This window comes from Hypanus sabinus, chromosome 17 (assembly GCF_030144855.1).
Source record: "Hypanus sabinus isolate sHypSab1 chromosome 17, sHypSab1.hap1, whole genome shotgun sequence".
Taxonomy (NCBI): Eukaryota; Metazoa; Chordata; class Chondrichthyes; order Myliobatiformes; family Dasyatidae; genus Hypanus; species Hypanus sabinus.
Genome location: NC_082722.1, coordinates 3140389 through 3156045, shown reverse-complemented (window position 1 = coordinate 3156045; position 15657 = coordinate 3140389). Strand labels below are relative to the sequence as shown.

The window sequence follows — 15657 nt, the reverse complement described above, 5'->3', positions numbered from 1 at the left end:
AGATGTGTAGGAGGGTAGACTCCTTCCATTTAAGCAAGATTGCTCTTCTTGCTAAAAGAGAGGTAAAAACTAAAACCTGTAGGTTAGGAGTATTTAAAGTTATATCTTCATTTGCAATAATACCAAACAAGGCAGTAAGGGGATTTGGGTCAAACTGGGCACTGAAAAGTTGTGAGAAGGTATGGAATACTTCCCACCAAAACTTTTCAATTGTTGGGCAAAACCAAAACATATGAATTAAAGAGGCATCAGCAGAGTTGCATTTATTACAGTGGAGAAACATTCGGGTAAAAACTGGAGAGCTTCTGTTAAGAAATGTAAGCTCTATGAACCACTTTAAATTGTAGAAGAGAATGACGAGCACAGAACAATGATGTATTAACCCCTTTAAGAATTTTATTCCATCTATCATCAGAAATCTGACAATTTAGGTCATCCTCCCAAGCTTTTTTTATTTTATCTAAAAAGTCTTGTCTAGAATCAATCAACAAGTTATAGATACCGGTAATAGAACCATTAACAAAAGGTTTTAAATTTAAACGATCGTCCAGTAAATTTTTATCAGGACCTATAGAAAAGTAGCTAATTGGAAATGTAGAAATTCTCTAATTGGAAGGCATCTGTAAAAATGTGTTTTTGGAAGTGCAAATTTAGTTGACAATTGGTCAAATGAAGCAAGAGATCCTGAGATAAACAGGTCCCAAAAACACTTAATACCTAGTTCATCCCAATCCTTAAAGACTTTATCAGTCATGGAAGGGATAAAAAAATAACTAAGGAGAATGGGAGATGATAATGAAAAATTCGCTAAGCCAAAAATTTTTCTAAATTGAGACCAGATCCTTAAAGTTTGTTTAACAATTATGTTATCTGTTGTTTTATTTGCTGAAAATGAAGAGTATGATCCAAGAAGAGAGAAATAGAGGAATTTTTTACAGAGTTAACTTCTAAGGAGACCCATGATGGGCAATCTTTACGATAAATATAATAGGACCAGAAAGTAATATCCCTTATATTGGCAGCCCAATAGTAAAACCTAAAATTGGGTAGGGCTAGTCCACCCATCTCTTTATTTCTTTGTAAGTAAACTTTACTTAAACGAGCTTGTTTATTATTCCAAATATAAGAGGTTAAAATTGAATCTAAAGAATCAAAGTACGTCTTAGGAATAAAAATAGGTAAGGCCTGAAAAAGATATAAAAATTTAGGAAGAATCTTCATTTTAATCAAATTAATTCGGCCAATTAGGGATACAGAAAGAGGGGACCATTTAGAAAGTGTCTTTTTCACATAATTCAATAAGGGGTTTAAGATTTCATTAAATAAATTCTTGAAGTTTTTAGTAATTGTTACACCTAGATATGTAAATTGACTTGTAACAACTTTGAACAGAAATTTGGCATTTGATGACATTAGGTCATTTAAAGGAAATAGCTCACTTTTATGTAAGTTCAGCTTATATCCTGAAAAAGAACTAAACTGGGAAATTAAAGAAAGAACCAAAGGTAAAGAAGTTTCAGTGTTAGAAATAAAAAGTAAAATATCATCAGCGTATAATGAAGTTTTATGAGACATACCTTCCCTTAGTATACCAGAAATGTCCTTAGATTCTCAAAATGCTATTGCTAAGGGTTCTATAGCTAAAGCAAAAAGTAAAGGACTAAGAGGACATCCTTGTAGTTCCCCACAGTAATTTAAAGGGCTTAGAAATTTGGGAGTTAGTAATAACCTGAGCAGTAGGAGACAAAGTAGATTAATTTAACCCAATGAATAAAATTAGGCCCAAAATTAAACTTTTCTAAGGTCTTAAAAACATAATTCCACTCAATCCTATCAAAGGCTTTTTCTGCATCTAAGGATAATATATACTCTAATATTTTTTTGGATGGTGAATATATCACATTCAATAACCAACATATATTAAAATGACAGTAACAATTTTTAATAAATCCTGTCTGGGCATGTGATATAATAGATGGTAGAATATTTTCAAGTCTTTGAGCTAAGATTTTGGCTAAAAGTTTTGCATCAACATTTAATAAAGAAATCAGTCTGTATGAAGAACATGCATCTGGATTTTTTTTTTAAGAATAAGAGAACTAAAAGCTTCATAAAAAGATTGAGGCAGTTTACCTGATTTAAAGGACTCTGATAAAACAGAGGATAAATAAGGTGTAAGTAACGTAGAGAAAGTTTTAAAAAACTTCCCAGGAAAGCCATCAGGTCCTGGGGTCTTACCAGAATGTAAAGCACGTATAGCCTCAGCCACTTCTTCATTGGAAATAGGTGGATCTAACTGTGTTAGACTATCAGCAGACAATGTAAAAATGTTGATATTACTGAAAAAAGCATTCATATAGGTATCATCTGAAGAAGAGTCAGACTGATACAACTTAAGGTAAAAGTCTTTAAATACGTTGTTAATTTCAGAATGGTCGGATGTCTTAGTTCCATTATCTTTAAAAATTTCTGTGATTTGACGATTAAATTTAAAAGATTTTTAGAGTCCAGACGCTCAACAGCTCACTGGAAGCTGAGGCAGTGGGAGGAGAGAGTCCAGACACTCAACAGCTCACTGGAAGCTGAGGCAGTGGGAGGAGAGAGTCCAGACACTCAACAGCTCACTGGAAGCAGAGGCAGTGGGCAGTGGGACTCCAGACACTCAACAGCTCACTGGAAGCAGGGGCAGTGGGCAGTGGGAGTCCAGACACTCAACAGCTCACTGGAAGCAGAGGCAGTGGGCAGTGGGAGTCCAGACACTCAACAGCTCACTGGAAGCTGAGGCAGTGGGAGGAGAGAGTACAGACACTCAACAGCTCACTGGAAGCTGAGGCAGTGGGAGGAGAGAGTCCAGACACTCAACAGCTCACTGGAAGCTGAGGCAGTGGGAGGAGAGAGTCCAGACACTCAACAGCTCACTGGAAGCTGAGGCAGTGGGAGGAGAGAGTCCAGACACTCAACAGCTCACTGGAAGCTGAGGCAGTGGGAGGAGAGAGTCCAGACACTCAACAGCTCACTGGAAGCTGAGGCAGTGGGAGGAGAGAGTCCAGACACTCAACAGCTCACTGGAAGCTGAGGCAGTGGGAGGAGAGAGTACAGACACTCAACAGCTCACTGCAAGCAGAGGCAGTGTGTGGAGAGAGTCCAGACACTCAACAGCTCACTGGGAGTCACGGACCACCTTCCAACATGCTGAACACCCACGGCCTCACTCACTGAGAGCCAAGATTGGGGATGACAGCACTGTCATTAGAAGCATCATTTTAAGGACATCCTCAGTCTAAATGTGAGCACATTGGACTCAGGAACCCATAGCAACCCATTCAGCCGCAGCTTGTCCGTAGTCCTGACAAGTCAAGTGATCACAGCACCCATAAATATACACCTGAAGCATATACCCACTCACAGGCAGAGACTTACACCTGGAATCACACACAAATGCTCCCTGATGGTACACATCCGCAGCACCTATTTACAGAAACAGACATACACATGTAGAATGCTGCGTCTGCTTTCCAGCTCTGCACTTTGCATCATCCACAGTCTTTGATCTACATTGTCATTCTTACTGTTCCCAGTCTGCACATAGACACACACACACACACACACACACACACACACACACACACACACACACACACACATATACACATACACACACACACATATACACATACACACACTCACACATGTACAGACACACACACAGACACACCCACACATATACACATACACACACACACATATACACATACACACACTCACACATGTACAGACACACACACAGACACACCCACCCACACACACACACACACACATATACACATACACACACTCACACATGTACAGACACACACACAGACACACCCACACACACACACATATACACATGCACAGCCACACACACACACAGACACACACTCACACATGCACACATAGACACACACACACACACATATACACAAACACACACACTCACACATGCACGGACACACACACACATACACACTCGCACAGACCACTCATGCAGACACACACACTCACACTCACATGCACAGATAGACACACACACATAGACACACACACACATATATATACACACACACTCACACATGCACAGACACACACAGAGACACACACACACAGAGTCACACACACACACACATACACACTCACACAGACCACTCACACAGACACACACACACTCACAGACATAGGCACATACATATAGACTCAGACACAGACACACACACACACACACACACACACACACACACACACACACACACACACACACATGTGCATAGGAGGTGTACAGGATGATGAGAGGCATTGATTGTGTGGATAGTCAGAGGCCTTTTCCCAGGGCTGATGGCTAGCATGTGGGGGCACAGTTTTAAGGTGCTTGGGAGTAGGTACAGAAGAGATGTCAGGGATAAGTTTTTTACTCAGAGAGTGTAGTGAGTGCGTAGAATGGGCTGCCAGCAACGGTGGTGGAGGCTGAAGGGCCTGCAATGTTCTGTAGGTTTTAGAAACATAGAAAAATATAAAACCTACTGCACAATACAGGCCCTTCGGCAAGCAAAGTTGTGCAGAACATGTCCCTACCTTAGAAAGTACTAGACTTCCCCACAGACCTCTATTTTACTAGGCTCAATGTACCTATCCAGAAGTCTCTTAAAAGACCCTAACGTATCCACCTCCACCACCATCACTGGCAGCCCATTCCACGCACTCACCACTCTCAGCATAAAAAACTTACCCCTGACATCTCTTCTGTATCTATTCACTAGCACCTTAAACCTGTGTCCTCTTGTGGCAACCATTTCAGCACTGGGAAAAAGCCTCTGACTATCCACACGATCAATGCCTCTCATCATCTTACACACCTCTGTCAGGTCACCTCTCATCCTCCATCACTCCAAGGAGAAAAGGCTGAGTTCACTCAACCTATTCTCATAAGGCATGCTCCCCAATCCAGGCAACATCCTTGTAAATCTCCTCTGCACCCTTTCTATGGTTTCCACATCCTTCCTGTAGTGAGGCGACCAGAACTGAGCACAGTACTCCAAGTGGGGTCTGACCAGGGTCCTATATAGCTGCAACATTAACTCTCGGCTCCTAAATTCAATTCCACGATTGATGAAGGCCAATGCAGCGTACGCCTTCTTAACCACGGAGTCAACCTGCGCAGCTGCTTTGAGCATGCTATGGACTCGGACCCCAAGATCCCCCCGATCCTCTTCCACACTGCCAAGAGTCTTACCATGTATTTTGCCATCATACTTGACCGACCAAAATGAACCACTTCACACTTATCTGGCTTGAACTCCATCTGCTACTTCTCAGCCCAGTTTTGCATCCTATCAATGCCCCGCTGTAACCTCTGACAACCCTCTACACTATCCACAACACCCCCAACCTTTGTGTCATCAGCAAATTTACTAACCCATCCCTCCAATTCCTCATCAAGGTCCCAGATAAAAATCACGAAGAGTAAGGGTCCCAGAACAGATCCCTGAGGCACACCACTAGTCACCAACCTCCATGCTGAATATGACCCGTCTACAGCCACTCTTTGCCTTCTGTGGGCAAGTCAGTTCTGGATCCACAAAGCAATGTTCCCTTGGATCCCATGCCTCCTTACTTTCTCAATAAGCCTTGCATGGGGTACCTTATCAAATGCCTTGTTGAAATCTACTACATCTACTGCTCTTCTTTCATCAATGTGTTTAGTCACATCCTCAAAAATTCAATCACGCTCGTAAGGCACGACCTGCCCTTGACTAAGCCATGCTGACTACTTCTAATCATATTATACCTCTCCAAATGTTCATAAGTCCTGCATCTCAGGCTCTTTTCCATCAACTTATCAACCACTGAAATAAGACTCACTGGTCTATAATTTCCTGGGCTATCTCTACTCCCTTTCGTGAATAAAAGAACAACACCCGCAACCCTCCAATCCTCCGGAACCTCTCCCATTCCCATTGATGATGCAAAGATCATCTCCAGAGGCTCAGCAAACTCATCCCTTACCTCCTACGGTAGCCTGGGAGATATCTCATCCGGGCCCAGCGACTTATCCAACTTGATGTTTTCCAAAAGCTCTAGCACATCCTCTTTCTTAATATCTACATGCTCAAGCTTTTCAGTCTGCTGCAAGTCATCCCTACAATCACTAAGATCATTTTCCATAGTGAATACTGAAGTAAAGTATTCATTAAGTATTTCTGCTATTTCCTCCAGTTCCATACACACTTTCCTTCTGTCACACTTGATCGGTCCTATTCTTTCATGTCTTATCCTCCTGCCCTTCACATACTTGTAAATGCCTTGGGGTTTTCCTTAATCCTGCCCGTCAAGGCCTTCTCATGGCTCCATCTGGCTCTCCTAATTTCCTTTCTAAGCTCCTTCCTGTTAGCCTTACAATCTTCTAGCTCCCTAACATTACCTAACTCTCTGAACCTTTTGTAAGCTTTTCTTTTCTTCTTGACTAGATTTATTACAGCCTTTGTACACCATGGTTCCTGTACACTAGCATAACTTCCATGTCTCATTGGAACGTACCTATTCAGAACTCCACACAAATATCCCCTGAACATTTGCCACAGTTCTTCCGTACTTTTCCCTGAGAACATTTGTTCCCGATTTGAGCTTCCAATTTCCTGTCTGATATCCTCATAATTCCCCTTACTCCAATTAAATGCTTTTCTAACTTGTCTGTTCCTATTCCTCTCCAATGCTATTGTAAAGGAGACAGAATTATGATAACTATCTCCAAAATGCTCTCCCACTGAGAGATCTGACACCTGACCAGGTTCATTTCCCAATACCAAATCCAGTACAGTCTCTCCTCTTGTCGGCTTATCTACATATTGTGTCAAGAAGCCTTCCTGAACACACCTAACAAACTCCACCCCATCAAACCCCTTGCTTTAGCAAGATGCCAATCGACATTTGGGAAATAAAAAATCTCCCATCATGATAACGCTATCATTACACCTTCCAATATCTGTTTCTATGTTTCTCCACACACACACACACACACACACACACACACACACACACACACACACACACTCACACACACACACACACACACACACACAGCCACACACACACACACACACACACACTCAGCCACACACACCCACACACGCACACAGACACTCACACACACAGACACTCACAGCCACACACACACACACACACACACACACACAGACACACACACACACACACACACACACACAGGCACAAGCAAACACACACACACACATAACAAATACACACTCACACAGACATACACACAGAGACTTACACAGGCAGGCACACACACAGAGTCATACACACACTCACACACACATAACAAACACACCTTCTCATACACACACACACACATAACAAACACACCTTCTTACACACACACCTTCTCACACATACACACACACATGTAACAAACACACCTTCTCTCACACACATACACACACACACACACACATAACAAACACTCTCTCACACACACACACTCACACATAACAAACACACCTCTCTCTCACACTCACACACACACACACACACATAGACACACACACCTTCTCACACACACACACACACACACACACACACATAGACACACACACCTTCTCACACACACACACACACATAGACACACACACCTTCTCACACACACACACACACACATAGACACACACACCTTCTCACACACACACACACACACACATAGACACACACACCTTCTCACACACACACACACACATAGACACACACACCTTCTCACACACACACACACACACACACACACACACATAGACACACACACCTTCTCACACACATACACACACACACACACACACACACATAACAAACACTCTCTCACACACACACACTCACACATAACAAACACACCTCTCTCTCTCACACACACACACACATAGACACACACACACACACACACACATACACACACACACACACACACACATAACAAACACTCTCTCACACACACACACTCACACATAACAAACACACCTCTCTCTCTCACACACACACACACACATAGACACACACACCTTCTCACACACACACACACACACACACACACACGAGGAACACAGGTACAGTCTTACATAACCATAGCCACACATTCCATCACACCGATGTACAGGGCAGGTGAATTTACACCAAATGTCCAGAGACACGGGTACATGTCTGCACATATAAACTGAAAGACAGATGCTCAGTCAGAAACAGGCTGATGGGAGCAGGGCCAGATGCACCAATTTATACGTGGCACTAACGCACAGAAACACAAGCACTTTCACATGTGAATAGTCACCTCACAGGAACACACATCGGTAGCCGCAGAGAGTCAGGTCGACACATTGCAGCGTTTATAAATGTTGTTTTGATGCGTCGCTACCGTGCCCCTCAGCCTACATGCGTTTAGAAATTGTGATGTATGTGTACAACTGTTAAAATATGGGCTAATGAGACTACTAGCCTTGCGGCACCGGGCAGCCTGCCGGGTTTGCTGCTGTCTCAGTCCCTGGATTTGTTTTGCAAGAGCTTTCAGTCTCATACTTCCGGGTGCAGGAGCACCGCTAGACGCGGACATCCTCTGGGGAAGGAGCAAGCAGACTCCTCTACCTGCTTCTCCCCTCCATTCCTTCGCCTCTCCCATTCTCCCTATATGTCCCACACTCTCTGACCCCCGCTGCTTCCCCTCTCCCATCAGCTGCCCCCCCTCTCTCCTCTGCTCCACCGCGACTCTTTCCTCTGTATCTGACCGCTTTCTCTGTCCGCTGCCTCTGCCCCAGCGCGAATGCGTGAGCGGTGACGGCAGGGGAGGGGAGAGAAGGAAAGGGGAGGAGTGCGGTGCGGTGCGGTGCGGGCCGGGGGAGGGAGGGAAGGGTGGGGAGGGGTCCGGAGGGTGTGAAGATGTGCGCTCAGGAATCCCGCTACTGCACGGACAGCGTCCAGCGCTTCGGCACCGCTCTTGACAAGCAGCCGCCGCGCCAACGCAGCATCAGGAGTCTGGACGGGGTCCTGCGCTGGGTCTTCACCAAGATGAACGAGAAGAAGTTCGGAGAGAAGGAACCCGCGAAAGGAGAGCCGCCGGCTTGTCAGGACCGGCCCACTCCCGACAACAGGAAGGGCATCTCAGTCATACTGGATGTAGGTAACTCCCTCCCGGTTCCCGACTAATGAATCAACAACTTTAGATTGTTAGTGAAGGAAAACGAGAGCTGGGTTTCCCAATGCAGGCAGTGGGCAACTTTCACACGTTAGTTTCCAATTGCAGAGTGCGCAGCAGTCCTTAGACGCTGCAGAGAAGACAAAATCACCCATTGACAAACCAAAGAGGACGAGAGAGAAAGACACACACACACGGGCAGCTAAGAGAGGGGCAGGGGAAATGGGAGAGGGACGGGTGAACTAGGGAGAGGATGAGAAGCGGGGAGATGGGAACGGAGAGGAGGCTGCCCAGAGACCACGGCGGCGAGAGCGAAGGGACGAAGAGCGATCTGTTGGCCAAAGTTAGACATGTTAAATTGTGCAGAGGGTTGGAGTAACATGTACGTATTTATCCGGCTTCTTGACCGCTGATTTGCTGCTAAAACGTGCCATCGGACACTGCAAGCCTAACGGGGGATTTCTGAATGAAGGGCATGCTTGTGTGTCTCCTGGATTTGTTCTCTGCCCAGACTGCGCGAGCCGCTCTAAATTCTATGTTCTTTTTCCCTCTAGATATTCCGAAGAGCTGATAAAAATGGTAAGGACTGATTCCAATCTGTCATATGTGAGAATATTTTAGTTCCACAGTTGTTAGATGTCAGTTCCTGGGACCCGGCATTTAAAGAGTTAACATTACAAAGCTGGGTCTGTAAAACTGAGCTTTTATTCATTTGAGTTTCATTGACTGAGGCACCAAGTCAATGAACCGGAGTGCGGGCTTTTTAACCCTAAGTTGTGCTGCATACGCAGCCACTTCAGGCCGGGATGAGAGGGTTAAATTCCAGGGTCGTTTTATTAGGCTTGTGTTCGGTTTCGTTTTGCAGACTGGTTGGTGAGCTGATTAAATGCCGAAAGAATTGAATTGACTAGGAAGACGTGCTCCCTGCCGGGGGACTCCACAACACGTCGAAAGGGCAGGAGGATCGGGGATTGCGGAAGTGAGGGGGCGGGGGCGGGGGCGGATGGAGTCTGTGAGCTGAGAGGATTAGCATGTGAAATGATGGGGTGTGGTGAGAGGATCAGGAGCTACGTTTCTTGTTGGTTTGTGAGAATTAACGCAGAGGTGATGGGCTGTTATCCGAAAATAATGCGGTTCAGTGTCAGATTCTGATCACAGGTGAGGGAGAGAACGAGGTGGCGTGGGGGGGGGGGGGGCGGGGGTAAAACCGTGTCAGTTCTGTGTATGTACGTGCATATATGTGCACGCGGTTCCAATAGCAGTCACTCACTGAGTTAATGATTACAGCACTGGCTCACTGGATATGCGTTATAACACACTGCTTCATGGGGCTTGTCCTCTGGATCACTGACTCTCTGGGTATAGGTTTGATGGACACTGGCTCAGGGTATAGGTTTGATGGACACTGGCTCAGGGTGTAGGTTTGATGGACACTGGCTTAGGGTATAGGTTTGATGGACACTGGCTCAGGGTGTAGGTTTGATGGACACTGGCTCAGGGTGTAGGTTTGATGGACACTGGCTCAGGGTATAGGTTTGATGGACACTGGCTCAGGGTGTAGGTTTGATGGACACTGGCTCAGGGTGTAGGTTTGATGGATGCTGGCTCAGGGTATAGGTTTGATGGACACTGGCTCAGGGTATAGGTTTGATGGACACTGGCTCAGGGTATAGGTTTGATGGACACTGCCTCACTGGGTGTAGTTTTGATGGACACTGCCTCTCTGGGTGTAGGTTTGATGGACACTGGCTCAGGGTGTATGTTTGATGGACGCTGGCTCAGGGTATAGGTTTGATGGACACTGGCTCAGGGTATAGGTTTGATGGACACTGGCTCAGGGTATAGGTTTGATGGACACTGCCTCTCTGGGTCTAGGTTTGATGGACACTGCCTCTCAGGGTATAGGTTTGATGGACACTGGCTCAGGGTATAGGTTTGATGGACACTGCCTCTCTGGGTGTAGGTTTGATGGACACTGGCTCAGGGTATAGGTTTGATGGACACTACCTCTCTGGGTGTATGTTTGATGGACACTGCCTCTCTGGGTATAGGTTTGATGGACACTACCTCTCTGGGTGTAGGTTTGACGCACACTGCCTCACTGGGTGTAGGTTTGATGGACACTGGCTCAGGGTGTAGGTTTGATGGACACTGCCTCTCTGTGTATAGGTTTGATGGACTGCCTCTCTGGGTGTATGTTTGATGGACACTACCTCTCTGGGTGTAGGTTTGACGCACACTGCCTCACTGGGTGTAGGTTTGATGGACACTGGCTCAGGGTGTAGGTTTGATGGACACTGCCTCTCTGTGTATAGGTTTGATGGACTGCCTCTCTGGGTGTATGTTTGATGGACACTGCCTCACTGGGTGTAGGTTTGATGGACACTACCTCTCTGGGTGTAGGTTTGACGCACACTGCCTCACTGGGTGTAGGTTTGATGGACACTGGCTCAGGGTATAGGTTTGATGGACACTGGCTCTCTGGGTCTAGGTTTGATGGACACTGGCTCTCTGGGTGTATGCTTGATGGACACAGCCTATCTGGGTGTAGGTTTGATGGACACTGCCTCTCTGGGTATAGGTTTGATGGGCACTGCCTCTCTGGGTGTATGTTTGATGGGCACTGGCTCAGGGTATAGGTTTGATGGACACTGCCTCACTGGGTGTAGGTTTGATGGACACTGGCTCAGGATATAGGTTTGATGGACACTGCCTCTCTGGGTGTAGGTTTGATGGACACTGCCTCTCTGGGTGTATGTTTGATGGGCACTGGCTCAGGGTATAGGTTTGATAGACACTGCCTCACTGGGTGTAGGTTTGATGGACACTGGCTCAGGATATAGGTTTGATGGACACTGCCTCTCTGGATGTAGGTTTGATGGACACTGTCTCTCTGGGTGTAGGTTTGATGGGCACTGGCTCTCTGGGTGTAGGTTTGATGGACACAGCCTCTCTGGGTGTAGGTTTGATGGACACTGCCTCTCTGGGTGTATGTTTGATGGACACTGCCTCTCTGGGTGTAGGTTTGATGGACACTGCCTCTCAGGGTATAAGTTTGATGGACACTGTCTCACTGGGTATAGGTTTGATTGGCACTGGCTCAGGGTATAGGTTTGATGGACACTACCTCTCTGGGTGTAGGTTTGATGCACACTGCCTCACTGGGTGTATGTTTGATGGACACTGCCTCTCTGGGTATAGGTTTGATGGACACCGGCTCACTGGGTGTAGGTTTGATGGACACTGGCTCAGGGTATAGGTTTGATGGACACAGCCTCTCTGGGTGTATGTTTGATGGACACTGCCTCTCAGGCTATACGTTTGATAGACACTGGCTCACTGGGTGTAGGTTTGATGGACACTGCCTCTCTGGGTGTGGGTTTGATGGACACTGGCTCAGGGAACAGGTTTGATGGACACAGCATCTCTGTGTATAGGTTTGATGGACACTAGCTATCTGGGTGTATGTTTGATGGGCACTGGCTCAGGCTATAGGTTTGATGGACACAGCCTCTCTGTGTATAGGTTTGATGGACACTACCTCTCTGGGTGTATGTTTGATGGACACTGCCTCTCTGGGTGTAGGTTTGATGGACACTGGCTCAGGGTATAGGTTTGATGGACACTGCCTCTCTGGGTGTATGTTTGATGGACACTGCCTCTCTGGGTGTATGTTTGATGGACACTGCCTCTCTGGGTATAGGTTTGATGGACACTGCCTCTCTGGGTATAGGTTTGATGGACACTACCTCTCTGGGTGTAGGTTTGATGCACACTGCCTCACTGGGTGTAGGTTTGCTGGACACTGGCTCAGGGTATAGGTTTGATGGACACTGGCTCTCTGGGTAAGGGCTGATGGACACTGGCTCTCTGTGTGTATGTTTGATGGACGCAGCCTATCTGGGTGTAGGTTTGATGGACACTGCCTCTCTGGGTGTATGTTTGATGGGCACTGGCTCAGGGTATAGGTTTGATGGACACTGCCTCACTGGGTGTAGGTTTGATGGACACTGGCTCAGGGTGTATGTTTGATGGACGCTGGCTCAGGGTATAGGTTTGATGGACACTGGCTCAGGGTATAGGTTTGATGGACACTGGCTCACTGGGTGTAGGTTTGATGCACACTGCCTCATTGGGTGTAGGTTTGATGGACACTGGCTCAGGGTATAGGTTTGATGGACACTGCCTCTCTGGGTGTATGTTTGATGGGCACTGGCTCAGGGTATAGGTTTGATGGACACTGCCTCACTGGGTGTAGGTTTGATGGACACTGGCTCAGGGTGTATGTTTGATGGACGCTGGCTCAGGGTATAGGTTTGATGGACACCGGCTCAGGGTATAGGTTTGATGGACACTGCCTCTCTGGGTCTAGGTTTGATGGACACTGCCTCTCAGGGTATAGGTTTGATGGACACTGGCTCAGGGTATAGGTTTGATGGACACTGCCTCTCTGGGTGTAGGTTTGATGGACACTGGCTCAGGGTATAGGTTTGATGGACACTGGCTCACTGGGTGTAGGTTTGATGGACACTGCCTCTCTGTGTATAGGTTTGATGGACACTGCCTCTCAGGGTATAGGTTTGATGGACACTGCCTCTCTGGGTGTAGGTTTGATGGACACTGGCTCAGGGTATTGGTTTGATGGACACTGCCTCTCTGGGTGTAGGTTTGATGGACGCTGGCTCAGGGTATAGGTTTGATGGACACTGGCTCAGGGAATAGGTTTGATGGACACTGGCTCAGGGTATAGGTTTGATGGACACTGCCTCTCTGGGTGTATGTTTGATGGACACTGCCTCTCAGAGTGTATGTTTGATGGACACTGCCTCTCTGGGTGTAGGTTTGATGGACACTGGCTCACTGGGTGTATGTTTGATGGACACTGCCTCTCTGGGTATAGGTTTGATGGACACTGCCTCTCTGGGTTTAGGTTTGATGGTCACTGGCTCTCTGGGTGTAGGTTTGATGGACACTGCCTCTCTGGGTATAGGTTTGATGGACACTGCCTCTCTGGGTGTAGGTTTGATGGACACTGCCTCTCTGTGTTTAGGTTTGATGGACACACCCTCTCTGGGTATAGGTTTGATGGACACTGCCTCTCTGGGTTTAGGTTTGATGGACACTGCCTCTCTGGGTATAGGTTTGATGGACTCTGGCTCACTGGGTGTATGTTTGATGGACACTGGCTCAGGGTATAGGTTTGATGGACACTGGCTCAGGGTGTAGGTTTGATGGACACTGGCTCAGGGTATAGGTTTGATGGACGCTGTCTCAGGGTGTAGGTTCGATGGACACTGTCTCTCTGGCTGTAGGTTCGAGGGACACTGCCTCTCCGGGTATAGGTTTGATGGACACTGCCTCTCTGGGTGTAGGTTCGAGGGAGACTGCCTCTCTGGGTGTATGTTTGATGGGCACTGGCTCAGGGCATAGGTTTGATGGACACTGCCTCACTGGGTGTAGGTTTGATGGACACTGGCTCAGGATATAGGTTTGATGGACACTGCCTCTCTGGGTGTAGGTTTGATGGACACTGCCTCACTGCGTGTAGGTTTGATGGACACTGGCTCAGGATATAGGTTTGATGGACACTATCTCTCTGGTTGTAGGTTTGATGGACACTGCCTCACTGGGTGTGGGTTTGATGGACACTGGCTCAGGGTATAGGTTTGATGGACACTGGCTCAGGGTGTAGGTTTGATGGACACTGGCTCAGGGTATAGGTTTGATGGACACTGGCTCAGCGTGTAGGTTTGATGGATGCTGGCTCAGGGTATAGGTTTGATGGACACTGGCTCAGGGTATAGGTTTGATGGACACTGGCTCAGGGTATAGGTTTGATGGACACTGCCTCACTGGGTGTAGGTTTGATGGACACTGGCTCAGGGTGTATGTTTGATGGACGCTGGCTCAGGGTATAGGTTTGATGGACACTGGCTCAGGGTATAGGTTTGATGGGCACTGCCTCTCTGGGTGTAGGTTTGATGGGCACTGGCTCAGGGTATAGGTTTGATGGACACTACCTCTCTGGGTGTAGGTTTGACGCACACTGCCTCACTGGTTGTAGGTTTGATGGACACTGGCTCAGGGTGTATGTTTGATGGACACTGCCTCTCTGTGTATAAGTTTGATGGACTGCCTCTCTGGGTGTATGTTTGATGGACACTGCCTCACTGGGTGTAGGTTTGATGGACACTATCTCTCTGGGTGTAGGTTTGACGCACACTGCCTCACTGGGTGTAGGTTTGATGGACACTGGCTCAGGGTATAGGTTTGATGGACACTGGCTCTCTGGGTCTAGGTTTGATGGACACTGGCTCTCTGGGTATATGTTTGATGGACACAGCCTATCTGGGTGTAGGTTTGATGGACACTGCCTCTCTGGGTATAGGTTTGATGGGCACTGCCTCTCTGGGTGTATGTTTGATGGGCACTGGCTC

At 46.9% G+C, this 15657-nt stretch overlaps 1 protein-coding gene across 1 annotated transcript in view; it reads left to right on the top strand.

Annotated features, from left to right (window-relative positions):
- Window positions 1–8956: 8956 nt before the first annotated feature.
- necab2 (N-terminal EF-hand calcium binding protein 2) overlaps window positions 8957–15657 on the top strand; it is a 426101-nt gene continuing 419400 nt past the window's right edge. Inside the window, 2 exon segments of the mRNA XM_059992473.1 lie at window positions 8957–9201; window positions 9775–9799. Coding sequence (XP_059848456.1) covers window positions 8965–9201; window positions 9775–9799 — 262 coding nt within the window. The 5' untranslated portion in view covers window positions 8957–8964.